This window comes from Simochromis diagramma, unplaced genomic scaffold (genome assembly GCF_900408965.1).
Source record: "Simochromis diagramma unplaced genomic scaffold, fSimDia1.1 OVJJ01000343.1, whole genome shotgun sequence".
In the NCBI taxonomy this organism is placed as follows: Eukaryota; Metazoa; Chordata; class Actinopteri; order Cichliformes; family Cichlidae; genus Simochromis; species Simochromis diagramma.
The window spans coordinates 4,862,514-4,889,169 of NW_024386831.1; the positions used below are offsets into that span (position 1 = coordinate 4,862,514).

The 26,656-nt window shown below is 41.5% G+C and overlaps 1 protein-coding gene across 6 annotated transcripts in view; it reads right to left on the reverse strand.

Annotated features, from left to right (window-relative positions):
• col18a1a (collagen type XVIII alpha 1 chain a) overlaps window positions 1–26,656 on the reverse strand; it is a 76,173-nt gene that overhangs the window by 11,457 nt on the left and 38,060 nt on the right. For 3 of the 6 annotated variants that reach the window (XM_040027605.1, XM_040027602.1, XM_040027600.1), the window contains 17 exons: window positions 22,019–22,560; window positions 19,076–19,159; window positions 16,777–16,848; window positions 11,935–11,995; window positions 10,067–10,129; window positions 9,132–9,256; window positions 7,826–7,852; window positions 7,257–7,454; window positions 6,859–6,885; window positions 6,704–6,766; window positions 6,504–6,581; window positions 6,382–6,432; window positions 6,139–6,270; window positions 5,942–6,004; window positions 5,125–5,169; window positions 4,208–4,339; window positions 3,439–3,507 (listed from right to left, as the gene is read on the reverse strand). In XM_040027605.1, coding sequence (XP_039883539.1) covers window positions 3,439–3,507; window positions 4,208–4,339; window positions 5,125–5,169; window positions 5,942–6,004; window positions 6,139–6,270; window positions 6,382–6,432; window positions 6,504–6,581; window positions 6,704–6,766; window positions 6,859–6,885; window positions 7,257–7,454; window positions 7,826–7,852; window positions 9,132–9,256; window positions 10,067–10,129; window positions 11,935–11,995; window positions 16,777–16,848; window positions 19,076–19,159; window positions 22,019–22,560 — 1,832 coding nt within the window. The remainder of the gene's footprint in view (window positions 1–3,438; window positions 3,508–4,207; window positions 4,340–5,124; window positions 5,170–5,941; window positions 6,005–6,138; window positions 6,271–6,381; window positions 6,433–6,503; window positions 6,582–6,703; window positions 6,767–6,858; window positions 6,886–7,256; window positions 7,455–7,825; window positions 7,853–9,131; window positions 9,257–10,066; window positions 10,130–11,934; window positions 11,996–16,776; window positions 16,849–19,075; window positions 19,160–22,018; window positions 22,561–26,656) is intronic. The other 3 variants (XM_040027604.1, XM_040027603.1, XM_040027601.1) reach the window with 2 other exon arrangements.

A 26,656-nucleotide genomic window follows, 5' to 3' on the forward strand; every position in this document is an offset into this window, starting at 1 on the left:
CACCAGTGGGCAATGGGTGAAGTGTCTTGCCCAAGGACACAACGAGCGAGACTGTCTGAGTGGGGCTCGAACCTGCAACCATCCGATTACAAGACGAACTGCCAACTCTTGAGCCACGATCGCCTCGTTTAATAGCCTTATAGCATTAGTGTGTGTGTGTATATATAGTGGTTAGACTACACGCCTTTGGAGCAGAGGATCGCAAGTTCGATTCCTGCCTGGGGCGTCTGTATCCAGTAAGGGTCCTAAGGCTAGACCCCCCTATGCTAAGCAAGCCTACCGCAGACATGAGCGAGACAGATAAATATGAAGGCATGCCGGCTCGGACGTCGCCCAGATCAACAAGGTCCGCGTCAGGTGTTGAGGAACCAGGGCACCCTGACGAAAAGTGGGCTACTGGAACAAGAAGGCATCGGTGGGCAAGAGACGAAAACAGGGCGAGTTGCAGAAAGGTGCGACAAAGAAGGTGCATAAGAAATACAGCAAGATGTCCATACCTGAGGCCTTGGAAACTGCCAAGCAAAGACTCACAGCCTTGGCCAGCCGCTTGAGGAGGTACACCAGAGAGATAGAAGGCAGGAGAATAAACCAGCTGTTCTCCACAGAACCAGCAAAGGTGTACTCTCAGTGGCAAGGGAACAATAAGAGAACAGCACCACCAAGGCTGGAGACGGAGCAATACTGGAAGAGCATATGGGAAAAGGACGCAACCCATAACGGCAATGCTCAGTGGCTAGTGGATCTGAGGGCAGACCACAGCGACCTCCCTGAACAGGGTCCAGTAACCATCACAGTGGCAGATATCCAAGAAAGGGTCTCCAGTATGAAGCGTTGGACAACACCAGGGCCCGACATGGTTCACGCCTACTGGCTAAAGAAGCTGACTGCACTCCACGAGCGTCTGGCAGCACAAATGAATCAGCTGCTAGTTAACGAGAGACACCCGGAATGGCTAACTGAAGGTCGGACGGTCCTGATCCCCAAGGACCCCAAGAAAGGACCGGTCCCCTCCAACTACCGACCAATAACCTGCCTCAGTACTACATGAAAGCTCCTGTCAGGCATCATATCGGCTAAGATCAACAGGCACATGGGTCAAAATGAGTGAGACACAGAAAGGAATTGGCAAGAATACCAGAGGCGCAAAACACCAGCTACTGGTAGACAGAACAGTCAGCCGAGACTGCAAGACCAGACTGACCAACCTGTGCACTGCCTGGATTGATTACAAGAAGGCCTATGACTCAATGCCCTACAGCTGGATACTGGAATGCCTAGAATTGTACAAGATCAATGGGACCCTAAGAGCCTTCATCAGGAACTCAATGGGGATGTGGCGTACAACACTAGAGGCCAACTCCAAGCCCATAGCACAAGTCACCATCAAGTGCGGGATCTACCAAGGAGATGCTCTGTCCCCACTGCTGTTCTGCATAGGCCTGAACCCCCTCAGTGAGATCATTAACAAGACTGGCTACGGATACAGACTACGGAACGGAGCAGTTGTCAGCCACCTCCTGTACATGGATGACATCAAGCTGTGTGCCAAGAGTGAACGAGACATCGATTCACTGATCCACACTACCAGGCTATACAGCAATGACATTGGAATGTCGTTCGGACTGGAGAAGTGTAGTCGGATGGTAACAAAGAGAGGGAAGGTAGTCAGAACTGAGAGGATTGAACTACCAGAAGGCAACATTGCAGACATAGAGGACAGTTACAAGTACCTGGGGATCCCGCAGGCGAATGGGAACAATGAAGAGGCCGCTAGAAAAGCTGCAACCACCAAGTACCTGCAGAGGGTCAGGCAAGTCCTCAGGAGTCAGCTGAATGGTAAGAACAAGATCCGGGCCATCAACACGTACGCCCTGCCCGTGATCAGGTACCCTGCTGGGGTAATAGGCTGGCCAAAGGAGGAGATAGAAGCCACTGACATAAAGACAAGAAAGCTCCTTACCATGCATGGAGGGTTTCACCCTGAGGCTGTACGCTAAGCGGAAGGAAGGGGGCCGGGGACTGGTGAGTGTCAGCACCACAGTCCAGGATGAGACAACGAACATCCAAGAATACATTGGGAAGATGGCCCCAACTGACCGAGTGCTCAGTGAATACCTCAGGCAGCAGAAACCCAAGAAAGAGGAGGAAGACGAGGAACCATCATGGAAGGACAGGCCCCTGCACGGTATGTAACACCGGCAGATAGAGGAGGTGGCTGATATCCAGAAATCCTACCAGTGGCTGGACAAAGCTGGACTGAAAGACAGCACAGAGGCACTAATCATGGCAGCACAAGAACAAGCTCTGAGTACAAGATCCATTGAGGCTGGGGTCTATCACACCAGGCAAGACCCCAGGTGCAGGCTGTGTAAAGATGCCCCAGAGACAATCCAGCACATAACAGCAGGGTGCAAGATGCTAGCAGGCAAGGCATACATGGAACGCCATAACCAAGTGGCCGGCATAGTGTACAGGAACATCTGTGCAGAGTATAACCTGGAAGTCCCGAGGTCCAAATGGGAGATGCCCCCAAGGGTGGTGGAGAATGACCGAGCTAAGATCCTGTGGGACTTCCAGATACAGACGGACAAAATGGTGGTGGCTAACAGAAGAAGACGGCCGTAGTGATCGATGTAGCGGTTCCGAATGACAGCAATATCAGGAAGAAGGAACACGAGAAGCTGGAGAAATACCAAGGGCTCAGAGAAGAGCTCGAGAGGATGTGGAGGGTGAAGGTAACGGTGGTCCCCGTGGTAATCGGAGCACTAGGTGCGGTGACTCCCAAGCTAGGCGAGTGGCTCCAGCAGATCCCGGGAATAACATCGGAGATCTCTGTCCAGAAGAGCGCAGTCCTGGGAACAGCTAAGATACTGCGCAGGACCCTCAAGCTCCCAGGCCTCTGGTAGAGGACCCGAGCTTGAAGGATAAACCGCCCGCAGGGGCGTGCTGGGTGTTTTTTTTTTTTTTTTGGTTTTTTTGTATAATTACATTGCATATATTTGTGTTTGTTTTTAATCTAAGTCTTATTACAGTTAAAATGATTTAGTCAGTCAATATTTGTAATTTGTTTTGATTTATGAATGAAAAAACGGCTGCAACATAATGTTATTTTAACATACTTTGTTATATTTACAGTTTCTATGGTAATATATTTTGTTTTCACTAATTCTAAACTTCCTTTTTATTGTTCCTTCAAAGTTGCCTGGATTTTGCTTTAAAATGCTTCCTGCTTGTCTCTTTTATGGAAGCCAGCCCATCAAGTACCATACTGTAGAACAGCACAACCTATATAAGGGTGTATACACGAGCTCAGTTCAGTGAATGAACATTTCCATGTATTACAAAGGGTTAAGCAAGTACTATTGCTTATTCAAATTTTTACTCTGAATTTAAGCCTTATATAAAATTATCTTCCAAAGTCGATAAGAACACGTGTACCTGTATTCCATCTGGTCCTCCGATGCCAGGACGTCCATTGAAACCACCAGCAGAGCCCTCCATGTCATCCTTCAAATAAAATGTTTTAAATTGCATCTTTGGAGATTAAATGTTTTTTGCAAAAGAAACATAGTAAAGCTAGCATGTTACTAGTCTGTCACATTTTGCAGTCATCTGACAACATTTTGGAGCGGGGGAGAGGAAAACTCTGGAGACTGATCGAAACATTTCCAGTAAATATTTTAACTTATAAGCCAATCACTATATGTACGTAGCTAAATATGTCTACTTTCACCCAACCATTCATCCATTTTCTGCAGCTTATCCCGGTTGGAATGATGGGCGCAGCAGTCTAAGCAGAGAAACCAGACCTCCCTCTGCTTGCCCACCTCCTCTACCTCTTCAAAGATCAGGTCATGCCTCAGTGTGGAGGTTGCCCCTCCCTGAACCCGTGTCTGCCTGAGGTTTCATCCCTTAAAAGGGAGTTTTCCCTTCCACTGTCGCCAACTGCTTGCTCATAGCGGGTTGTCTGATTGCTGGTGTTTCCTCTGTATTATTGTAGTGCACTGCAAAAACTCAAAATCTTGCCAAGTATATTTGTCTTATTTTTAGTCAAAATATCTCATTACACTTAAAATAAGACAAAATCAGCTACAAAGCAACAATCTAGTAAGATATAGGAACTTGTTAGAATGTAAAGCACCTTGAGGTAATGGTTGCTAGGATTTAGTGCTATACAAGTAAAATGTACCTTATCGTGATAACTTACAAATCCAACTCGATAACTTGGTCCAGGAGGCCCGGGAGGTCCAGGAGATCCAACTGGTCCCCTGGGTCCAGGCAAACCAGCTAATCCTGGCTCTCCTTGAGTTCCTGGTAAACCACGTTCTCCTTGAGCACCCTGTAGGGCAAAAATTAAATAAATTAATCAAAGCAAATAAGAGATTTAATACTTAGTAGACTGCATAATAAACAACAGTCGCCTCACAAGTGCCTTGAGGTGACTGTTTTTGTGATTTGGCACTGTATATATAAAACTGAATTGAATACATAGAGCTACAATGTGTTTTTAATTAATTGGCATCATGTATCATCCAAAACTAAACATGCAGCCATCAGAGTACTTGGAAGGAGTTTTCAAAGCACACACTGTTTTGCACAAAACCCATGCTCACTGTCCTGGGACTAAATTTAGATGTCAGAATATGTGAAATAAAACACATCCAATTCTCAGATTAGACTTAAAGTCAAGTCTGCAACTGACAGCATTTGACAGACATTTGCATATTGTTAGAAGACACAAATCCCCTTTGATGACTGACACGCTGGAGCCCAGTTACCTGCAGATGGGAAGGCTTAGGAGAGGAGGAGGAGGATAAATAGTGAGGCAGCAGATTGGTGAGAAAAGAAAAGTAGGAACTTGGCTGAGGAAGAGAAAGGGATAGGAAAAGTTTTAGAAGTATTACATGACGTACTGGTTATCCTGTGGGTGCCTCTACATACTTGGAGATCCCAAAAGTGTGCCATAAACTTTGAAATGTACTTACCTTCTTCTCAGGATTGTCTAAACAATTTTTAATTACTAAAACAAGTTACATCAAGAGCACTTTATGACACTAACTTTGAGATAAAATCTTTAAAAAGGAAAGAAGGAGAGAGGAAAAAAAATAGGTCATCAATTCACACCTTTTCTCCAATTGCTCCTGGAAGACCCAGCTCGCCCGCATCACCCTATTTTAGGAAACACAGTGACAACACTTATCAACACCATTTAAAGTTGAATAGAAACTTGAAATAAGAACTATGAACAATTGTCTTACTTTCAAAAAATCTAAACGCGGCTGTGGACTGTTGTGTCTAATGCCTGTCCAAAGACTGAGCAATTTACTCATCAGCATTCGCTTAGTAGCTTATAGTTGGTAGCCAGTAGACATTTAAGGATATAGTTGCATAGAAAACTCTTGCTACTGTATTTCCCACCCCTAATATTTGTGGTTGAAATGAGTAGCGTTTGTGTCATGTGTCACAGTATCCTTTGCTCCCAGTGGTACTCAGCTCAGATGAATCTTTTTTAGAATTTAGATTCGTTTAATCCAGTACCAAGTACTTTGGATCGCCAACACTTAGCTTACCTGTCACACCACCAAATCACTGAAATTTCTCGGAGACTTCCTGTAGAGGCTTCCAGTGTCTTTCAGGATTCACACTCACATTTACATCTATGGAAAATTTAGGACTACCAGTTATCCAGTCCGGAGGGGAAACTAGAAAGCCCGGAGATTGCTTCCCATCCAACACTTAGCTAGTTAGCATAGCTTGAAAGCTTTTTTTATTGCAGTTCTCTCTGGATTTTAATTTTTGCTCTTGATATCTGAACCCCAGCAGCTACTGCACACTTCTAGCGTTTATTACACATTAGACGAAATGTCATTTTAGTTCAGATTATTAAATATCAGATTTATTTAGTTCTTAGAGAAGAAACTGTTATCTTCATAGTCTTTACCTTCTCCCCATTGGGACCAGGAGCTCCTGGTTTGCCATCAGTACCCGGTATGCCAGGCAAGCCCTAGAGGCCAAAAGATTAGGATCAGATAGACATTCTTAGCTGATTATTGATTTTGGTTAGACTGAGAAGTTACTTCAGAGAGTTTGAGTGTTGATATATGTATTAGTTAGTCATGTTGTGAGCCTGACACTTACAGGTTTACCAGGTGCTCCATCTTTTCCTGGTGGTCCAAATGCTGCAGAACTCGATGCTGTTTCAGCTGTAGAGGCGCCGGGAAGACCAGGTGGTCCGGGGGGGCCTGGGGGACCTGGTAGCCCAGGTAGACCCTGCATTTAAAAACAAAACAAAAACATTCATTACATTTAGACTTTCACCTCAATATAAACATATATAAACAAAACCCTGGATAATTAAAGAAGTAATGTTTTTTTTCTCACCCGAATAGATTCCAGATCAGGGAATCCTGAGGCCTCCATATCCTCAAAGGTCTGAAATATATTTGAAATTAGGATACTCTTTTAAAAACAAACATTAAGCACTAAAATCAGCTGAAACTCACAGATCTGAATCCTGGTCCTGGGGGTCCTGGAGGACCTGGAGGCCCCCTCGGGCCTGCATGACCTTCTCCACGGTCTCCCTGTAGGTACAACATTTGTTAAGACAAGGTAGGTCTGCTCAGCACATGTGCACTTTAAATGATTCTTTTTACAGCTTCTGTTTTTTTTTTCCCTTTCCTGTTACTCTGTCAGTGTATCTTACCTTCTCTCCTTTGGCTCCAGGGTCTCCTGGGGTTCCAGGGAAGCCTGGAGGTCCTTGAGCACCCTGTATTGAGAAAATCATCATGTTAGGGCAGTTGAGATGTTGTGAGATGCCTATTCTGTATTTAAAGTCATACATTATTAAAAACAACTTACAGTTTTTCCATCCTCACCAGGATCACCCTGCAGGATGAATAAAGAATGACATGAGTTAGAAGTCAGACTAGTATGTAAATAAATCAGGTTGGCCACAGATTTTAAATTAAGGGCCCTGTGAGTAGGATGTAGAAGTATCTCACAACAGGAACTACTGACATTCAAGCAAACTGATGTGTTGTCAGATTAATTAGCTCCCTTAGTTTTCTTGTATTTTATCAGTTTGTGTTTTCTCAAGTTTCGGTGCTTTGCGCTCTCTCAGCACTATGTGAAAACAATCAGAATAATATATGTAAACATGCAAACCGTGACAGATACAGTAACGTTGGTTCAACAGTAACAGCACATTTGTTGTGTTTGGTGTTTTCTAGTAAGCAAATAATTTTCAGTCCACTAACTGGCTCTCCATCAGCTCCCGCAGGCCCCTGGGGGCCTGGTGCTCCAGGTGGTCCTCTGGGTCCGGGAACTCTCGAAACAACTGAGCCGTCACTGCCGACTGTATACTCGGGTGCAGGTCCTGCAGAACCAGGGGGCCCCGGGGGTCCAGGTGGGCCTGGCTCACCCTTTACACCTTTATATCCAAAGCCTGCGCTGCCCTAGAAATGGAAAGCATTGTTGCAGGAAAAACGTTGAAATGTAATATTCTCACTGTTTGTCTTTCTAAAGTGCATCTGTAACATTCTTCTCAGTGATAACAACTAGAGAAACGATACAAACAGTTAAACTGGATTTGTAAGGCACTATTTTTGGAGTGTGCCTAACATTTAACAGCTAAAACACTACTTAAGAGCCCAAATGCATCACTGGAAATCTGATGCACGTTAAGAGGTTTGAAGCAGAGTTGTTCACCCAAGGAACCATGAAGAGCAGGCACACCCATTTAATTTTAGTAGTTTATTACATTTGTGTTATTCAGCGACCAAAATCATAGAGCTACAAGTGAGCCAGAGGGAAATCTCTTACTTACCTTTTCTCCCTTTGTCCCAGATTCTCCCTGAAAATAGAAGAGACAGTAAAGTCAATGATGAAACAATTTCTCTATTTAGACCTGAAAAAAATAGCAGGCATGAAGCACATCCCCAGTGTCTCATACTGTGGCTGAGGTGGCATCATTAGAAATCAAATCCAGAATCAAAACTACATTCACTTAAAAAAAATGCTACACATGATCATATTTCACTTGTTGCATGTCAGTTTCACAATTTTACCTGTGCATAAATTTAGATCACCTCACTTTATGCATGTGTCTCATGGCAGAAGATAATGAGGTCAGTATAGATTCATTTTGATTTTCTCCTTTTTCCGTCATCATTGTGCATTTTGACTTTCACAATTACGAAATAAGAACACAAATGTAGTTTTCTTTCAGAATAAAATAAAAACTATGACGCATGAAGCTGTCTGTCAGAGTGTTTGTTTCTTTGCCTAAAAAAAACTTTCTAGACTATCAGAAGTTAAGCAACCAAACTTGGGACACACGTTCATCTCTGAAGCCCCTGAAGGTTCTCATCTATGTTGGACATTATTATATCACCATGATGCTTGGCAACCACTTAGATGCTAAAAACAGCCCATTTTATCCAACAGCACCTTATAAAAGCATCCTGTCATTTTATTTATAGCCACAAATGTTTAATTATATTATATATTAAGTTCCCTTGCAAACACAGAGCAATGTGCTAAATTAATTATTTTCAGCATATCAACAACATCTAGCACCCCCCAATGTGATAAAGTACATTAGTTTGCCAGTAGCACAAATAGGCCAATCAACAAAATACAAGACTGTCAGTAATGTGTTGATATTCCATTAGAAATTTGCTGCTCCCTCTAGTGTTCCTTCAGGGTATTTTTACCACATCTTCTTCACTGCTACTCTTATCTTTTCCAACCGACGGTAAGGCTCTTGAAGTGTGGCTCTTAGTAACAACTTATGTTAAGATAAGGAAAGGATACACTAATGTATGCTTCATTCATCAACGATCGTTTAATGATATAGCACATAGTGTGAGGCCGTGAAAGCGTTTTCATTTAATTTGAGCCCTTAAAACGTGGACAAACATTATTACAACTAACAAAGCTGACATAACTTCATAACCCAATATAAAAATAACAATTTTAAGCCAAAACTCACTATTCTACAGACAAACTGTTGTGCTGTCCAAACATGCATCCTTCAGGAAGCCTTAAATAAGAAACTGTTTCAAGCATAACCAGGTAACTACATTTATTTTATCCACCATAAAGGCTGAAACGTGTCTTTGAGTCCAAACCTTTTCTCCACGGGATCCACTCCTTGAGCTGGAGCCAGAGCCTGCTTCTCCCTTCGGCCCAGCTGGACCCCTCTCTCCCTTCTCTCCTCTGTCCCCTTTGTCGCCCTTTTGTCCTTTAGCCTCGACTGGCCCGAGAAAAACAACAGCAGAGGGGAGAGTCGTTAATATCCTCATGAAAACCTCTCAAAAATGAGTAACGACTGTATCCCACATCCCAAACAATAAACAGGATATTTCCTGCTCCCAAAAGAAGAGGAAGGGGTAAAAGAAAATTACTTTTTGCCTGATGGCGCATGAATCTGTGTGTGTGCACAGCCATAATTTTCAGCCACGTAAAGGTTTAACGGTGGTCACACCCACATGCACAGATACCATGATGATATTCACGTGTGACCGGGTTTGACCTGCAACTGTTCTCAGTTTGAACATGAAGCTGGTCACTTTTAACAGTGCTCACATGCACAGCAAAATGATGCCCACTGCAAGAACATCTTTAATATTCCAGGTTTAAGAAAAAAAAAACAGCTGGAATAAAATAATGCCACAAGAAACAGCATCAGCAGCCCAAGCCAACAGGAAACTATTCCTGCACACGTCTTCAGTTCTCTAATTTGTTTAAGAAATTTAATATTTCTTAAATATTAACTTTTTCCACTTCCTTGCTCATTCACTCTTAGTTCTTCTAAATTTCTCTGTGAATGTAGTTTTTCAGGGCATTACAGCCATCAATGCCCAAACTTTAACATTTCACCACCGTTAATGAATTCAGAAGCATTTACGTATATGCATGCACTCCTGTACCTGTTTGCATGTTTAATCCATGTGAAGTCGTGCTTGATAGCTACACATGCCATAAGCAGAGCATCTCGACAGACAGCAGAAGAGATGCAGGATTTGGATGCTTTGTCTGTGTTTTTAAACTCCCCTCAACCCACCTTGTGGCCCGCGAAGGAAGGGGCTGGACTCCACAGAAAGTGAAACGTACTGGGAGTCCCTTGCTGAACACAATATAAAAATACAGTGTAAATGACGTTTCCAGAATTCCTCGAGTCAGCTTCAAAGTAGTTTTGGGACACAAGCCAAACATTTTGTTCATTAAGCTCTAATAGTAAACAGTTTTTTTTCTCCTGTGTCAAAAGTTTTGTTACTGTTTTGTCATCATCAAGCGTGGGTGCAAACCAGAGCCATTAGCAACATAATGCTTGGACATGATCTGCAGCCTACCTGAAAATGCAACGATAGTTAGGCTTGGGCAGTACTACAGTGAGAGTACACAGAGTGCTTAGTAATCCAAACATATTTTGGCTGAATTGAAGTAATGTATTATAGCACACTACATAAAAACACCATCAGAGGGCAGTATGTACTAGTAAACAGCTGAGCTAAGTAAACTGTGAACGACTTTAAGATTAGATGGAGCATAACTAGGAAAGTGTTGATAAACTGGTTATTAAGGTAAGCCAGACAATACAGAAAGCCTGTAGCTTAAGAGGGCAGCACTTTAAAATGGCGAAGTGGCCAACATCACTAACTCCTGGGCAGGTGTCCAGATGCAGGCAGCTGTAACAACTCGTAGTCTACTAGGTTTCATATCTGTTAATTCCAGTCACAAAGTGGACCTTAAGACTTTGTTTATGCCATTTGTGCCTTTTAGAGCAGTTTGAAAATGATATAGTTTGCTGTGAGATATAGACCTTTCAAGCAGTTTGTGCTTCAGGCTTGATGACTGAACATGTCGCATTTTATTAGTCTCTTACTCTGCACTACTTTGAGTATGTAAGTGTGTTTTTGGACTGTGCACATACAGTCTAAGCCAGCGGTCCCCAACCCCCGGGCCTCGGACCGGGGGTTGTATTTATCCGCGACACCTTAAAGGCCGGTCCATGAAAATATTGTCGGGCATAAACCGGTCCGTGGCGCAAAAAAGGTTGGGGACCGCTGGTCTAAGCCCTTGATTATACTTTCTACAGCTCAGAGTCGGATCAACTGGGGCCAGAGTGACGTAAATTCTGTCATGAGATGGTGAGCACGTGGGTCCATCGACTGACACTGTATCCTCAACAGTGTATAATCAAAGTTTAGCTAACAGATTAGCACGTGCTTCTCTCTCAAATAACATTTCTCCTGACTCTTAAAAAAGAGAAAAAAAAAATCATCATGAGGTTGGCTTTTTCCATCTTTTACACACAAAATTATCAATACTGTGATTTTTGATGGTTTCCACTTTCCCCTTTATTAATTAGTACACATACCACTCTTGGTGTAGATTAAGTCTTTAACATACAGAAGTCAAATTATTATTTATACTAGCAGTATCTCACATACTGCTAGTATATGAGGATACATTGTTCTGAATACATTCTCATATAAATTCATTATGAAAGCATTACAAAAAAAAAAAAAAAAAAAAAAAAAAAAAAAAAAAGCGAAATGACATTTTTGTTGTTCAATGAGAAATAATTCAGCTTCCATAGTGCATTACTGTTGACCACTAGATGGAGACATTTGTCAGCAAATCTGTTCATAACGAGCCTGGACTGGTTCAGCTATGCACTTTAAACGAATATGACCTCAGTGGCAACATGTGGCGCCATTAAACCCTTCTAGTTATACCCGGCAGGTGAGCCTGTGTCAGCATGTGGAAGTGTAGAGCTTATTTTCTATCTTTGAAAGTAAAATAAATTTATTAAAGACACTGACATTCGCTAGGGGCTGATTCAAAAGAACCTGTAAAAACACGGGGGTTGCATGAAATGATGAACTGAAAATGAATAAATCCAAGTCTGGTGTCACATAAACTCACCAGTCTCATCATTCCTGGTCATCGGTGGGTGCGGAATGGGCCTCAAAGTTGGACGAGCCGTCTGCAGAAAAATAACAACATGACAGACAGAGATGCATATTTAAAAAGGGCAGGAGGCGACATTTGCTGGAAGCTGCACTGATCTTGCTCTAGATTTTATGGCTCAGTTTCCCTCCATCCACTCCGCAGAAGAGCCCTGGAAATAATCCTGCAGCCTGGGAAAAAGTTATCCTTGTTAACATTGATGCCAAACAACGCCAACCAAAATGAGTCATGTTTCGGTACTGCTGTGCCATTCATCTGCATTAATCTTTACAGACTGTGCAGCCAAAGCTCTCTTAATAACTAACAAAACTGTTTCCCAGCTCTACACCAAACCTTTTGAAAAACATGATTGAGTCAACATGTGCTTTCCAAGTTAGAGAACCAGTACCAGATTTTCCTTCATTTACTGGCAAACTGCTTTTGTTGTCAAGTCGACTGTAATTGCCATTTTTGTGTTAATCGCTGTCAGACGTCTCATGCCTGGGTTCTGTAGCAGACCTCCTCTGCTGACGAGGAACACAATCCACAGTGTTCAGTCATGCTGTTGCTGCTGCCTTATCGGTTTGGTATTAATAGAAAAATGTTGTGCGAACACTGTTTGATTAACAAGCGAATTACACAGTTAGGTCCATAACTTGATAGACAAAAACACAACTTGTGTAATTTTGCTTCTGTACACCACCACAGTGGATTTTAAGTCAGTTAAAGTGCAGATGTTCAGCTTTAATTCAAGGCGGTTAAAGGTGTTGTTTGACATGTTGAGATATTGCAGACAGACGGAGGCAGTGGCCAAATCAACAATCTGCTACTTCAGTTCAGTAACACCAAAAGGACTGAAAGACCAGAACAGAATTATTTCCATAATTAAGAAAAACAACTCCAACTAAAATGCACATATCTAATAGAAATAGAAATACAGAGAATGTACAACCAGGGACAAACCCGTGGTTACCAGTGATTAGACTTTGAAAACAATCTCTTACCATAATGATAAGAAGAGAAAAACATGAAGAACAAGAGAAACAGCTCGTGATCCATGATTTTCTGTCAGAAAGGCTGGAGGTAGGTGTTATGGCATGGTCCATATGTCTATGGAGGATGAATTGTGAAGTGTACAGAGCTTAGCTGAGACAGAGCTTCACACTGCAAACGGATAACGATCTAAAGCTTACTGCAAAAGCAACCCAAGAGTTTCTCAAGACAAAGAAATCTGATATTTTGGATGGCCAAGTCAGTCACCCGATCTCAACCCCAGAAAGAGCAGACTTTTCAGTTAATAAAGAGCAACCTGAAGGCAGAGAGACCCCACAATTAAGCTATGTGAGCAAAAAAGGCTTAGAATTTGGTGTTGTCCATGAATTCTACATTTCAGGCAGTCATTAAATTCAAAGGATTGACAAGGGCAAAGTGCTCGCATACAAGCGTAATTAGACTCATTATGTCTTTGTTTTTGTCCCTTCAATAGAAAAGTTCTGAGCAGGTTCTTTGGACCTAGAAAAGACAGCATGCAGTCTGCTGACAATCCTGTGTTACTAAAATCAGCGGGCCTTAGAGACGCAACAGGAACAATTAAAGGTCAGCTGAGGCGAGGTCAGTAACGTTCCCAAAGCAACAGGAAATAATGCAAATACTCCCTCTCTTTGGCTCATTCTTCACCAGTGACACACCTCAGATGGTCACCTGAGGAATTCGAGCGGGGAGTGGGCTGAAGAATGTAAGAGAGGGGAGCTGAAGGGCCAGAGTGATGCCACTGTTGATAATTAACCAGTTTCCTCTGCGGGACAAACTCCTTCCCACTGCGTTTCACAGCACTGACTATGCCAAGAATCTGGCTGGAGCATTATTGACTCCTCTAAATTGCATCAATGTGATGGAGAATACCATACTTGTTCACTTCTTCACCGATCCATCATAGTGGGGGATGTCGGGTGGGAGGCTCATTTAGAACATAGTGTTGATGGATTTGAACCACACGACCCCCTGAATCTAAGAGCAGGTATGCAGCTCCCTCAGCAACGAGCATATCCCACCTCCACAGCAGTTTAGCCTCTTTTTTTTCCTCCCCTCTTTTTTTTCTGCGCTCTAAAGAATCACAGAGAAACTTCTTGAAATCTGCACATATTTGTGGTTGGCCTGAGGACGAAAGGAAAACAGCCCGTGTGTTTAGAAAATGCAACAAACAGGGTGTTGGGTAACAGAAGAATTAGAATTAGAAAGAAAAAGAAGAAGAAATGATCTAAATAGAAACAATTCACCAAAACAATGCTACGTCTCATTAAAAACCCCTCTGCAAACAAAATGTGAGACACGGTTACAGGTACGATGAAAAAGGAGATTTCTTCAGCAGTTATCTAGAAAGGCAACACATTGGAGTAACAGGTCATTTCACAACCATCTCTGCAGATTTTTATCTTCGCCATTTAATCTAATTACACGATTTGGGTTCATACAGTGTATCAGTCTGAATGTTCACCGTTTTCTCCCTTCTAAATATAAAATTGTGTTTTCACAGGTTCACAGTTTCATTGCTGAACAATTGAACCGTTATTTGCATGCTTTCATATCTAAGATAGTTGAAATGGGAGAAACATGTAGAGATAAACCCAGGAATCAAGTCCTCCCGTGAACTTTAGAGAGAAGTGTGCACTTGTTCACATTTAGAATTGATAAAATCCACCGAACTCTTGGCTAACGAAGAACTGTTTCAAGCATTATACTCTTCTATACTCACTCCCAGCTGTGACAGCGTTAAGGATGACTGACTCGCTCTCCCATCTATCACCGTGAATTCCAGGATGACAAAATGGAAAGTCTCACTTATACAACTCTCCCTGTCTAACTTGTCCCTGCCCAGACTTGCCTAAATTGCACCAGTTGGACAATTGTGCAGAGTGTAAGTTATACTTTGTGTGAACAAATCATCATCATCAGATGGAAAACACTAACATGTGGGCATTAAATGCCAGCTGTTGTCTTTTAAATTGTGTTGTATATTATATGATGCTAGTAAAAGTCTGCGAAGGTGGAAAAAAAAAACCCCTTTGTAAATGCTGCGAGGCACTAAGGCAGTGAATGTAGGCCTGTAATGATGGAGATACTTCCGACTGGAGGTACCTGCCCTCTCCAACTTTCTTTCCACCCCTGTCAGTTCCTGTACACACGTTTGATTGAGAAACCAGTCAGAATAACAAAGCCTTGAGGCCGGGGGCCTCTAACTTGGATCAGATTTAGTCCAAATTGACATCTGGTTTTTCTAACGCTTCACTATAATTGTGAGTGGGAGTGCATGCGTGCAAGCACAGCGCATGGCAGTGCAGGGTGGAGGACTGTGCTAGCTTTTCAGCCTGCGTGGCTATCTGTGAGGGTGGGAAGATGTGAGTGGGTGACTGTGGAATCTATGAGAGTGAGAGAGACAGAAACCAGAGAGAGGAAGACAGAAAGACAAAGAGGTTACAGATAGAGAGAGTGACAAAAAGGGAGGTGATGGAAGTCACTAAAAGATAGTCGTAGATGATGCATGCGCAAAACAACATGACCATGTAAGTGAACCCAGCAATGTTTGTGGGCCATGTTTGATCCATGTTACAAGTTGAACCAGCGATAGCTCCACATACACAGAACGTAACAGCTCAGAACTTGTGTTGCAATTATTGCTTTTTATTAGGGCACCAATAAACAAAAACAAGATCATTTAGAGTAGATTGTCTCTAACCTCAGACTAATGGTTCTGAAGCCTCAGCTCGGTTCACGTTAGATTGGACAGACCAGAGGAGGCGTGCTGCTTTGATCTGTGTGTTGATCTTTGTGGTTACACATGCATGCTTTCTCAAAAAAAAGTTTTAAATAATACATTTATAAGACACTCCAGTCCAAAAACATAAGATGATGGATTAATAGAATGAGCTGCCTTAACAGGGACTCTCATCACATGGATGGACCCCAGCTGCATGGTCTTGGATTGCAGTTTGTAGCCCGTGTTCTGCTCTGCTGTGTTGCAGCAGATCTCAAGAGGACAACAGGGATTCTTGTGTCTTGGCAAGCTGTCATCTAAGACACTAGAGTTGGAGTTCATCTGACCACAAGACCAGAATGAATGAGCACCAAAGCAACAGTGGCTCAGCAAGCTAGCCGACCTGACATGACAGGAAGAGCCGAGCTACCCGGTTAGCTGTGAGTGAATGTTTGGAAAAAGAAAAAAAAGGTCAAGACAACTGTCCACTAGTAAATCAGTAAAGCGTCAGTGATAAAGAGATGATTTCCAAATCTAGTTTGCTAACAGCTGACTTACCTGCATGGTAACTTAAAGTTTATATGTGGAAAGCATACCTGGTCATTGTCAACCACCATGTAGCCATGCCTTAAATGATGCTCTCCTAAAATTTGCTTTGTAAAAGCTCTTTGTCCCTAAATGTATACGACAGAAGCAGCTCGTGTTCCAGACATCAACTCAGCAGTTTTTAATCTCCCACGGGGGGATGAGTGGTCACTCACTTATATCGAGTAATCTGAGACATCAGTGGTATATTCAACACTGAGTTTACAGAAGCACAGTCTGCTGCACACACTCCGTGTCCGTGTCTTACTTGATCACCGGCTTGAATCCTCATGATGTATTAATGCATTCTTGTGCACGTTTGATCCACAACTTTAAAGCAAACTCATTAGCATGTTTACAACAGTGCATCGAGAGGAACAAGCAAAATAGCAGTGCAGTCGATCAAGCAGAATGCAAAGTGACAAAGATAAACCTTCATAGGAACTAAAGAAACTCGAGAATACACAAAAGATGTTGCATACCGTCCATGTGTGTTTTTCCGTGCCTGGTCTTGGGGGTCTGGTTTCCACATAACCGCTTCCTTCCCCTGAAGCCTGAGGAGACCGATCATACATTTTTACACTTCATTTTATTGTTAACAAGACCACGCTCTTGGTTTTATTCAGTGCTCTGACCATTATAAACCTGAAAATGTCCTTTTTAACTGTGTGCAAAGAAATGTTCTGATCTGTGGGAGAGTTTTAATAAAATATGTGTGCATATATAGTTTAAGAGCAGAAGCTCTTTCCTTCCTGCGCTCTCAGTCACAGCGTATGTGGCCTCTTTTGCTCGAACGTGTTGTGTTTATTGTCGTAAATCTAGTATTCGTGTTACCTTCTTGGCTAGGTTCCATGTTACATTAACACCAGTAAGTCAAAGGCATACATATTTGCTATACTAATTTAGAGTAAGAAGCTTTCATACAATAAACTCCCATTACATTCAACCTTTCTTGATATATCGGCGTATTTGATGTGTTGACAAAACATGGAAACAGCTGTTAGGTTGCCATTGGAGATAAAAGGCACATCCTGAAATGGGAAACCTGTGATTTCCCTCATCTAATCCAAACAACATCTAAAAGATTTGATGACAACAAGCAGTAAAGTTACAAACTTTATTCTGTCAGTAAGGACATGGTTTTGGTGGTCTGGGTGAGCAGAACAGCTGTGAATGTTTTACTAAATAACAGTTAAGGCTGCTGGTGGGCTGCGGCGAGGCACCTGTGTTTGTGTCTGGGTGGTCAGGGTCAGCGGTGCAAAGGCTGCTCTCAGACTTACAGCCCTTACAGATTTACTGGTGATTTTAACCCTATGATGCCCTTTGTATCATATTTGATACATGATTAATACTTGCCATAATTTCAAAATGTTATGGACAAAACTCTTTTTTGGAATAAAATTAACATTGTTGTTAACAAAAAGTTGCCAAAAACACCCGATGTATCAAATGCGATACAAAAAATATATAATAAAAATAATAGGTAGTTATAAGGTTAATAAACATCTCAGTTCCAAAAAAATGTGAATTTTCTGGCTATTTTTAATGGGTAGGGTCTTACTGGTTTAAGTGAAGTTGCATACTGAACTAAAGCATCAGTTTTAAGTAAAATGGCATCACTTGTGTTACTGTAGGATATCTCTTCCACGATTTGGCTGTTGTTATTTCCTTTAAAGTCAAGATTAACTGATTCAAAACTGCAGAAATAAATCATTAGCTTTGGCTATGTCGATGATTAGCTGTCCATTCTTCTGCACACACATGCTGCTGGCTGTAACTAAAAAAAAAAAAAAGATATCATGGAACAAAATCCCTGATTTGAGACTGTGATAAACATAATGTAGCAACTTAATTTAGGCCAGTTTGCCAGTTCCAAAAACTACTCCAGATACAGTTTATTCTAGTTAGCTAGCTAATTATCCCTGATATTAGTGGTTAAAAGACACAAGTGGTCAAAAGCTGGGACATTTCATTTTTTAACTGGGATTCAGCACGTCCTTTAAAAAATTCTAATGTGCAATTATCTGAATTTGAAGCCTTGAAAATTACTTAAAACTTTTTATTACAGATCTTAAACATGGATCGGATTGGATTACTTTTACAAAGTGGAATTATCGTCAGCTTAATGTTTTTTTTAAGCCATACTGTCCAAACTATAAAGGTAGCTGCAAAATGACAAAAAGCGCAAATGCAAACTGTGCAGCCTGTTTAAATTTTATCACATACACATAGCATACGTTTGTCTGCCTCCTTATTCAAGAGTCGTCACAACAGGTAGCAACGTATATTTGATTTGACAGATTTCTACACAAGGTGGACTTCGTGATCGAACACCAAAAAGATTTGGGTCTACTAAGTAAATGTGTAGACCACTGCAGTATGTAGCCACTATTGTGCACACATAGCTAATGCTGGTAGCATTGCATTTATCTGAGTTGAATCTGGTGTGAGCACAGCACCCTTTTTGTAAAAAAAATCAAACTACTCATACAGTTTTAGAGGAAAAGTTCTGATCAAATAATATTATACTGATATTTGTGGCACTTTGCACCATGCATAACCTTGAGTGCATGATGCCAGGTTAGTTTGCAGGCCAATGTTAACACAATGTTTAAACTGGCATTCTTTTGACTAGTCACCAACCTGGAAATATAGAACTCTATGTGAAAACAGCACTGAAGCTTTACCTCTGTAAACACTTTCCTGACGAGTTTATGCCATATGTCCAGTGAGTTCAGTGTAGTGAGTCATCCAGTATGTATGTGATAAGCTGTTACTCACAATGTCTGAGTCATCTTCATCCTCCTCACAGTGCATGCTGGCAGCAAAGGGATCTCCCATCACCCTCAGCTCACCGATCACGCCCTGTTGCAAAACATGAATGTGATATTTAAATGTTTGATGATAAAAAGAACAGTACAGCTCTTCTTCTCACATATACAACATGTACTGCTGCCAGGACATGTATGCTTTTTCTTTTTCAGCAGTGCTTTGATTTAATTATATTTCTTAGGGAATTCCCCCTTCCATAAAATCAGAGGGGCTATTGATGTCTGTCTGTGAAGTACCACTATCTGTGCCTCAAACACACCATCTGATACGTTCCCACACAGGACACTCACGCAGATAGCATTTTTACCGTCTTCCTGCCTATGAAAGGCCCATTAGCTGTGCATGTCGAGGTGGTCTCTCTGCTGTGGCATTATTTGAAGTCGACTCTTCTTCAGGACACATTTATGTCCCAAGAAAAAGAGTCAAATGGATTTTTTAAGAGAACTTTGAAGATAAAGAGCTCTTTGACATTTTAACCCAGTCTCTCCACAGACCTTTAAGGCCTATTCAGTAACATTTCCATACTGTGGATGTCCCTTTTAATCTTTACTGCTTCAGATCTTCACAATAAATCTTCGATTTTGTTCACATGAAGGTCAAAACTTGTCACTACAGCATGTGTTTTCTGATTAACTTAAAATACTTCTAAATCCCCCTTTAGAATGGAATGTCCATTTTCAAAATGCAAAATATAAATATTTAGATGTTTGCAAGAGCTTGCCAAGTCTTGATTTGATTAAGGAAATTAAATTCACAAGACCTCTGGAGCCCTAGGGCCATGCTCAGGTCAACACATAACACATGGGGGGAAAAAAGTCCTCAGATTATTTTAAAAAAAATTGCTTTAGGATTATATATATGCTTTAGGTTTTCAGCAACATATGCAGCTATCGTCAGTCATCGAAAAAGACTGAAACTAGTGTTACAGCTGAGAGAGGAAGCGAGAGATGATTTTCCAACGGGGAGATGGCTCGAGATTTAAGGGGTTTTAACCAGATGGGACGTAGTCGTTTGAAAAATAAAAATAAAAAATACATATTTAACAAAATTCTATCTTGTGTCATCATTTATGTAACAATTTTATTAAATAGATGCTTTTAGCAAATGGATGTGTTAGACAAATTATGTTGAATAGGGAGCAGTAGTTATCGTAGATGGTATATGTATGCACGAAGCTGTCATGCTTTTCAGATATATTTCAAAGTCAGTTCAAAGTATCTAAGGTGGAAGACTTTTATTTCGTATTAACAACATTGAAAGTGTGATCCTTTTTAATGGGGTCCTGAAATGCATGTTACTATTTTCTTTGAGAAGACAAACTGATGAGAGCATTTTATAAATGTCTAAGCTAACTCGGCTAGACTACACACCTTTGGAGGGGGAGTTGCAAGTTCAATTCCCACCCGGTATCCAATAAGGGTCCTGGCTAGACCCCCCCATGCTAGAACCAAGGCCTGGATTGGCGCGGCTATGTCTGCAGCCTTTCCGCAGCTCAGACACAAGCATTTCACTACATGTTGTACTATGTACTATATATGTGACGAATAAAATTTGAAATAAATTTGTGTTGGTGTTCATATACCTCGAACTTTTAAAGAAGTGGTGCAGCATCTACCAAAAAAAAAACCACGGCACAGATTGGGTATCAAGAATCATGTAAATCTGCTGATGTTGGTACGGACTATTACATTTCTGGTATTTTGATGTCCGTGCCCAAAGCACTGTTCAAACATGATTGGTCAATACCACAACAGAGCGAAACCAGAAAGCTTCCAATATACATGTCTGAGAGCAGTCTGGGACGAAGCTGAAAACAGTGCCCATATTAGGCAAATCATTTTTTCCCTTTTTCTACATTTCTTTTCCATTTCATTTTATTTTCTATCAGTTTCCAGGGGAACGTAGGAGATTCCGTCAGTCTTGATGGATGTAACCTTAAAAAAAAAGTGGAAACTGGGACGAAAATGATTCACTTATACTTATATTTGTCTATTAATATAAGGTCATGCATGACTTTCATGAGTGTTGTCTATTAAGTGTTGAAATTCAAATCTAAAAAGCTTCCATTTTTTATTTTCCAAAAACAAAATTGCACAAATGAAAGATTGTTCCACACCCAAAAGGGTTTGGTTGAATTTTCAAGGCTCAAAGATATAAATCTTTTTCAGCGATTTTAATCACAACTGTTACTAAAGAGTGCATAATTGCATTACATGGATATAAAACAATCACTCTGCAATGATTGATTGAGATCTCAAGTATGAAAAATAACTTAAGCAAATCAGTTTTTGCCTAAAAGGTTTGTCCCTGACAAATTACTCAGTTCTTATATTGAGTTCTTCTCTTGCTTTTTGTGTTGATAAACTTAAAATAATTGCATGCTCAGAGGCAGAATGAAAAATGTGTAATTAGCCATGGTTGAACTACTGCAACCCCTGCAGCTAAGGCCGCCAGTTGTGGTGGCCAACCGCTGAGATGTACACCAGTCAAACGACTGGCACTAATTACATCACTACTGTGAGGTCTTCCAATTATTTGTAGAATCTACAGATGATGGTGATGCAATACAGACATTAATGTTTTGGTTTGGAGTAGGCAATTTGAGCAATTGGATCACATGAGAGTTATTCAGCCAAAATGTTTCACAGGATAATAACAACCGTGAAAAATCAAAACACTGATCTGCACCTTTCCAAGACTTCACGCAGCAGGAATCCGGTCTCTAAGTTAATGTTGGTTGTATGAAGCTTTAGTTTAGGAATGCAACAGTCTGATTTACTCGATGCACAATCGACAGATAGTTCTTTACCTGTTATGAAAGGATATAAAATAAATGTATTGTATTTACTATATCAGTGTTTTGGTTAAAAAGGTGAAAGCCTGTTTACACACCAGGAACTTATCAGGATCAGCTCCTCCAGCCTGCCCAACAAAGACGCCAGCACCACTTTCCAGCTCCATGTTCTCCGCTGACCTCTCGATGTGCACCACCTGAGGGTCTGTGTCACAGTTGAAGTAGAATAGCACCTTGTCGTCCATCACTGCGAGAGAAAAACGGGTCCAGGTGTTCGTCATAGAGGGCACGAGGAACCTGGCTGCCTCAAAGGACTGAGCTGACTTGGGCTTGGTGTAGTACAGAATGACATTTTGGTTGTTGTCCTGCACGGCTGACAGTTTAACTCCCACATGCATGATACTCTGCCGAGCATCCGTGATGGAGAAGATGACCCCGCCCTGGTTAGTGGTGGGTTTCAGGTTGAACATGAGGGAAAACTCTCGATAAAATGGGTTCGGGAGGTGGGCGCGTGCCAGCTGGCCCGTATTGGCATCCGGTCCAAAGACAAAACTAGGGGTGTTGTCTGGTCCGTAGATTTGGGTGATCTCACTTGGAGGAGGATCTCCAATCAGTTGTAGCAGGGAGACTCCACTGTCTTCTAAAGGGAGAGAAACAAGATGTCAGGCCACAGTGAGCATAAAACAGCAGAGGTTTAAAGGGAGGGCAGCATGGCAGAGTAGGGGTTAGACCAGGAGGCTGTTGGTAGGTGACAAAATGTGGATGTTTGTGATGGAGGCAGGATGGGTACTTGCACTAACTGCAGCTGAATCAGTCACAATGCCCTTTGTAAAGAAATGTATGTGAGAATGTAAATAGTACCACATCTGCTTTTAGCGAACCATGTTTTTTTTCCTAGAAGCCCAGGGGAAAGCAGCTACTCTCAAGGGACCACAAACAAACAAGTGATTTTATTACTTGAAAATATGGAAAGCAAAACATCTGCAAAAAAGGGAAACCGCGAGAGTAAGAAAAGGAACACTTTCTCAGATGTTGGAAGTCCTGCACACCAAAAGCAAGAACTTCCTAAAGTAAGAAAGAAAGAAACCTCGTCAAGGTTTATCCTCTACTCATGCACAGTGGAAGTAGATGAAAAGCCTGCTGCAGACTATGGAACAAATGGATATTTATGCATCATTCCTGAAGACACTGGAAAAAAAACGAAAAAAAAACCACGCGAAACTTTTCAAACTTGCATGACATCTGCTAGATGTCATGACTTGGGGCACTGCAGGGACCAACAGCTGGGCCTCCGGCATGTCTGTGCTGACACTTCCATCACCCTTGGCGACACTGGCAAAGTCAGTGCATAATTTAAAGTGTTTAAGAAAGGCAAAAAAACACAAAGAGCAATGTGTATTCATGCACATGCACTGTGGACACAGATTTTGATGTACTGACATCAAACCAAACCTCTGCTCTTTGATCCCCTCCCCCCTCAAAAAAGAAAAAAATGTTTCCATGTGTTAAAAACAGAATGACCAAAATGACTGTTTTTGGACAACATGTGATGCATTTCTGATTCTTTGAAGAAATGCTTTGGTTTACCACCTGGTGACTAACGAGCGAGCTCTATCGCTCAGTTCAAAGCCTCTCCGCTGCCTGAGTGCTGGAGATCAATTGGATCAGCAGTTGGCTGCGTCGAGAGCCTAAACACACGAAATATTTTATCTGAGCCGAAGATCCCGCTCTTTTCAGTACCATCATAAACACCAGTCTGAATATTCTGCTCGCTATCGGAGGACTGCAGATGCATTTATTTGAATCTGCGCTAACAGAGAACCCAGTCAAGCTGCAACAGGACGGCAATAAAAATACCTTCCATTGTGCAGTTCCTCTCTGCACCAATCAGACTTCTAGAGCAGATTTATCAGTAAGCGGATGAGACCATTAATAGATGTACACTCACATACATATATGCATGTCAACAGACATATAAGTAAAGTCCAAAGACTGATAAATATTTTACTGGAGCCTGGGAAACACTTAGTCATAGCCAAAGTCGTTATATCATTTAGAAGGTTAGAGGCCATATTACAAGCCAACACATCAAAACTAATAATTATATTTACAGTCCCAAAACAATCAAAACTTCAGTATAACCTATCTAAATTAAAAAAGAAAGGGAAACAAATCACCACAGGATGACACAACGGCCTCCAGGTTCAGAATAACTCAGACGTAGGTCACTGACTGTGGTTTGCACCCGGCTGACCAGATGTTTACTCTGATAAAATCAGAATGAGGCACCTTGAGGGTCCCTTCAGTGGGCATGTGCTGACATGTCTGATCCTGGCTCGCCGTCTTGTGCATAATCTGCCAAAGGAGGTTTTAAAAAAGGTAAAAACCTTGTAATAATTCAAAGGGGAAATTCATCATTTGGGGAATTGTAAATCCTTCTGCTTTGGGGGCTGAAGCAGTTGGAAGTTGAAGTTTTAATGCAGCCACAGTGCATAACTGAACATGCAATGTATTTTTTCTGCAAGCAAAGTGGAGAGAATGATTTGATTTGTGTGCAAATTAAAATGAAAGGTCTGTAATAAGGTGGAATGCGTACACAGATCCTGGTTGTCCTTCAGCATGCAGCATTTCTCTGCAGTGCAAACTGAGGATATGACCTCACCGTCTACTCCTCGCAATTTCTCTTTCACCTGGATTTCAAGCATCTGATTTTGATTCCTTCAACAAATAAAAAGCCGACACGCTGTTGGAACACGGATGCACGGACTCGAGCTTTCCAAACCCCTAATTAGCAAAACATCTCACCTATTAGCAATGAGCTACACCGACCAGATGTGCACTGTTTTGAGCCATGCTTAGAATTGACCAAAAAAGGTATCTCCATTTACAGCCTGATGCAACTGTGATGCAACTGTGCTTAATGCCATTTTGAGACTTAAAATGTCATCTTCAGATCTAAAGCTGATTGAAAGGTTTGACCTGCTTTAGGATTTCGGAGGAATGCTTTTACTGAATCTGGTTTAGTGTGTCTGCATTGTCAGCAAAGAGCCAACCAGCCATTCCATCTCAGACATCAAAAGTTGTAGGGGGCCTCAGAGAGGTCACCATTAGCATTTTAAGTGCAATCTCAATTCAGGTTTTCTTAAATAGCTTTTGTTAAACGCTGACAGCTTCAAGGTCAGTTGGGAATAGAAAAGATCTGTGATGAATGGAGCACTGCAGGGTTTACGGTGCTAGTTTGTCTTGTCAGGAAGACCGCTTACTGACTCCTTTTCATTTCTTCACATTTCAAGACGGTGTAGCAGACTTTGTGGTACCCTGTTGATAAAGCTGTATATACACTGTCAGCTGTACGCACAGCTTTGGAGAGCACAAGACCCTGTATAAACCATAGGAAAACATTCAAACATCTGGACAGTGAGAAACTGTGCGGCTTTTCCCAACAAAATCTATCACCATTTAAAACATCCCTTGAGGCCTGCTGAGACGAGGGCAACGATCTCTCCCCTCAGTGTACAGAAGGCGGGGCAGTGGTCTGACCCTGTGTTTGGAGTGTCAGAGTTCATCTCTGAAAGCTGAAATTACAGTCCCATGATTTTTTTTTCACCATAATCCTTGTGCATCTGCAGCATGAATCATATATGCGAAGCAATTCTCAGACAATTTAAAGTAAAGCAAATTCATTGTGCTCACATGATCACATGATTAGTGGAAGTTTAATATAAAGCTACACTGTTGCTTAAAACAGTATAATATTTGTTTTAATCTTCTTCTTGTCAAGGATGTGTGATACTCTGAGAACTTTGAAAAAAGTCTTAAGTTACATGAATATAGAAAAAAAATGTAGTTTTAAGAAATAAAAACTAAACACTGATTTTTTTTAGATAAATAAATAATAAAGTTCTTTCCGTTCTGCAGTCCACTTTTTGTTTTTTAAATCGAATGCTCAGAACAAACCCACATCACAGTCCAGGAAGGAGATTTTATCCTGACTCAACCTGAAGACTAAACTGTAATTCTTAAACCACAAAAAGGAGCACGAGTCTACCGCCAGCTGTGAAATTCACTCTTTGGAAAAGAGCTCAGTTCTCTACCTGTGAAGTAACATTTTTTTAGGCAATACACCCCTTTGCCCCATGCTGCTGTGTTCACAGATGTGTTTTTAACTACAGAAAGAAAAAATGCAAATGCGTCTATACAAATGGTAGAGACAGCACCTCAAACATGCACAGGATATAACAGCTGAACATCTGTATCCATGTCCGTGTCAGCTTGATGTTGATGGGACAGTTTAAGCCAACGTATTGGCCTTCTTGACTATGACATATGAGCCCATCAGAAGAAAAGACATTTATGGATATAATATTGAATCAGCTAAATGTTCAAATATGGCGTGATTAGGATCTAAATGGTTACCAGTACCAGAATTTCACAATTACATCACTCTGGTAAACCATTAAAAACTTTAAGAACTTAACCAGCTTAAAACACCCCGGTGCTTTTGTTCTTTTCTGTTTTTGCAACACAGCCTCATTCTCATTTTGTACTACTGCAACACAAACCGGAGGGGGCAACGGGTTTCTGCCAGCAAAGAAGTCAGACCACACTGTGCCCATAATTGGCACCCTCCTGAGAGCCAAGTCAAAAGGATTCCCTGGCAAGCAGTGTAGTGAAGGACTGCAGCCAGCTTTGGGCCTTCCTCTTGTCATAAGATAAAACATCAGTCTCAGCTCAGT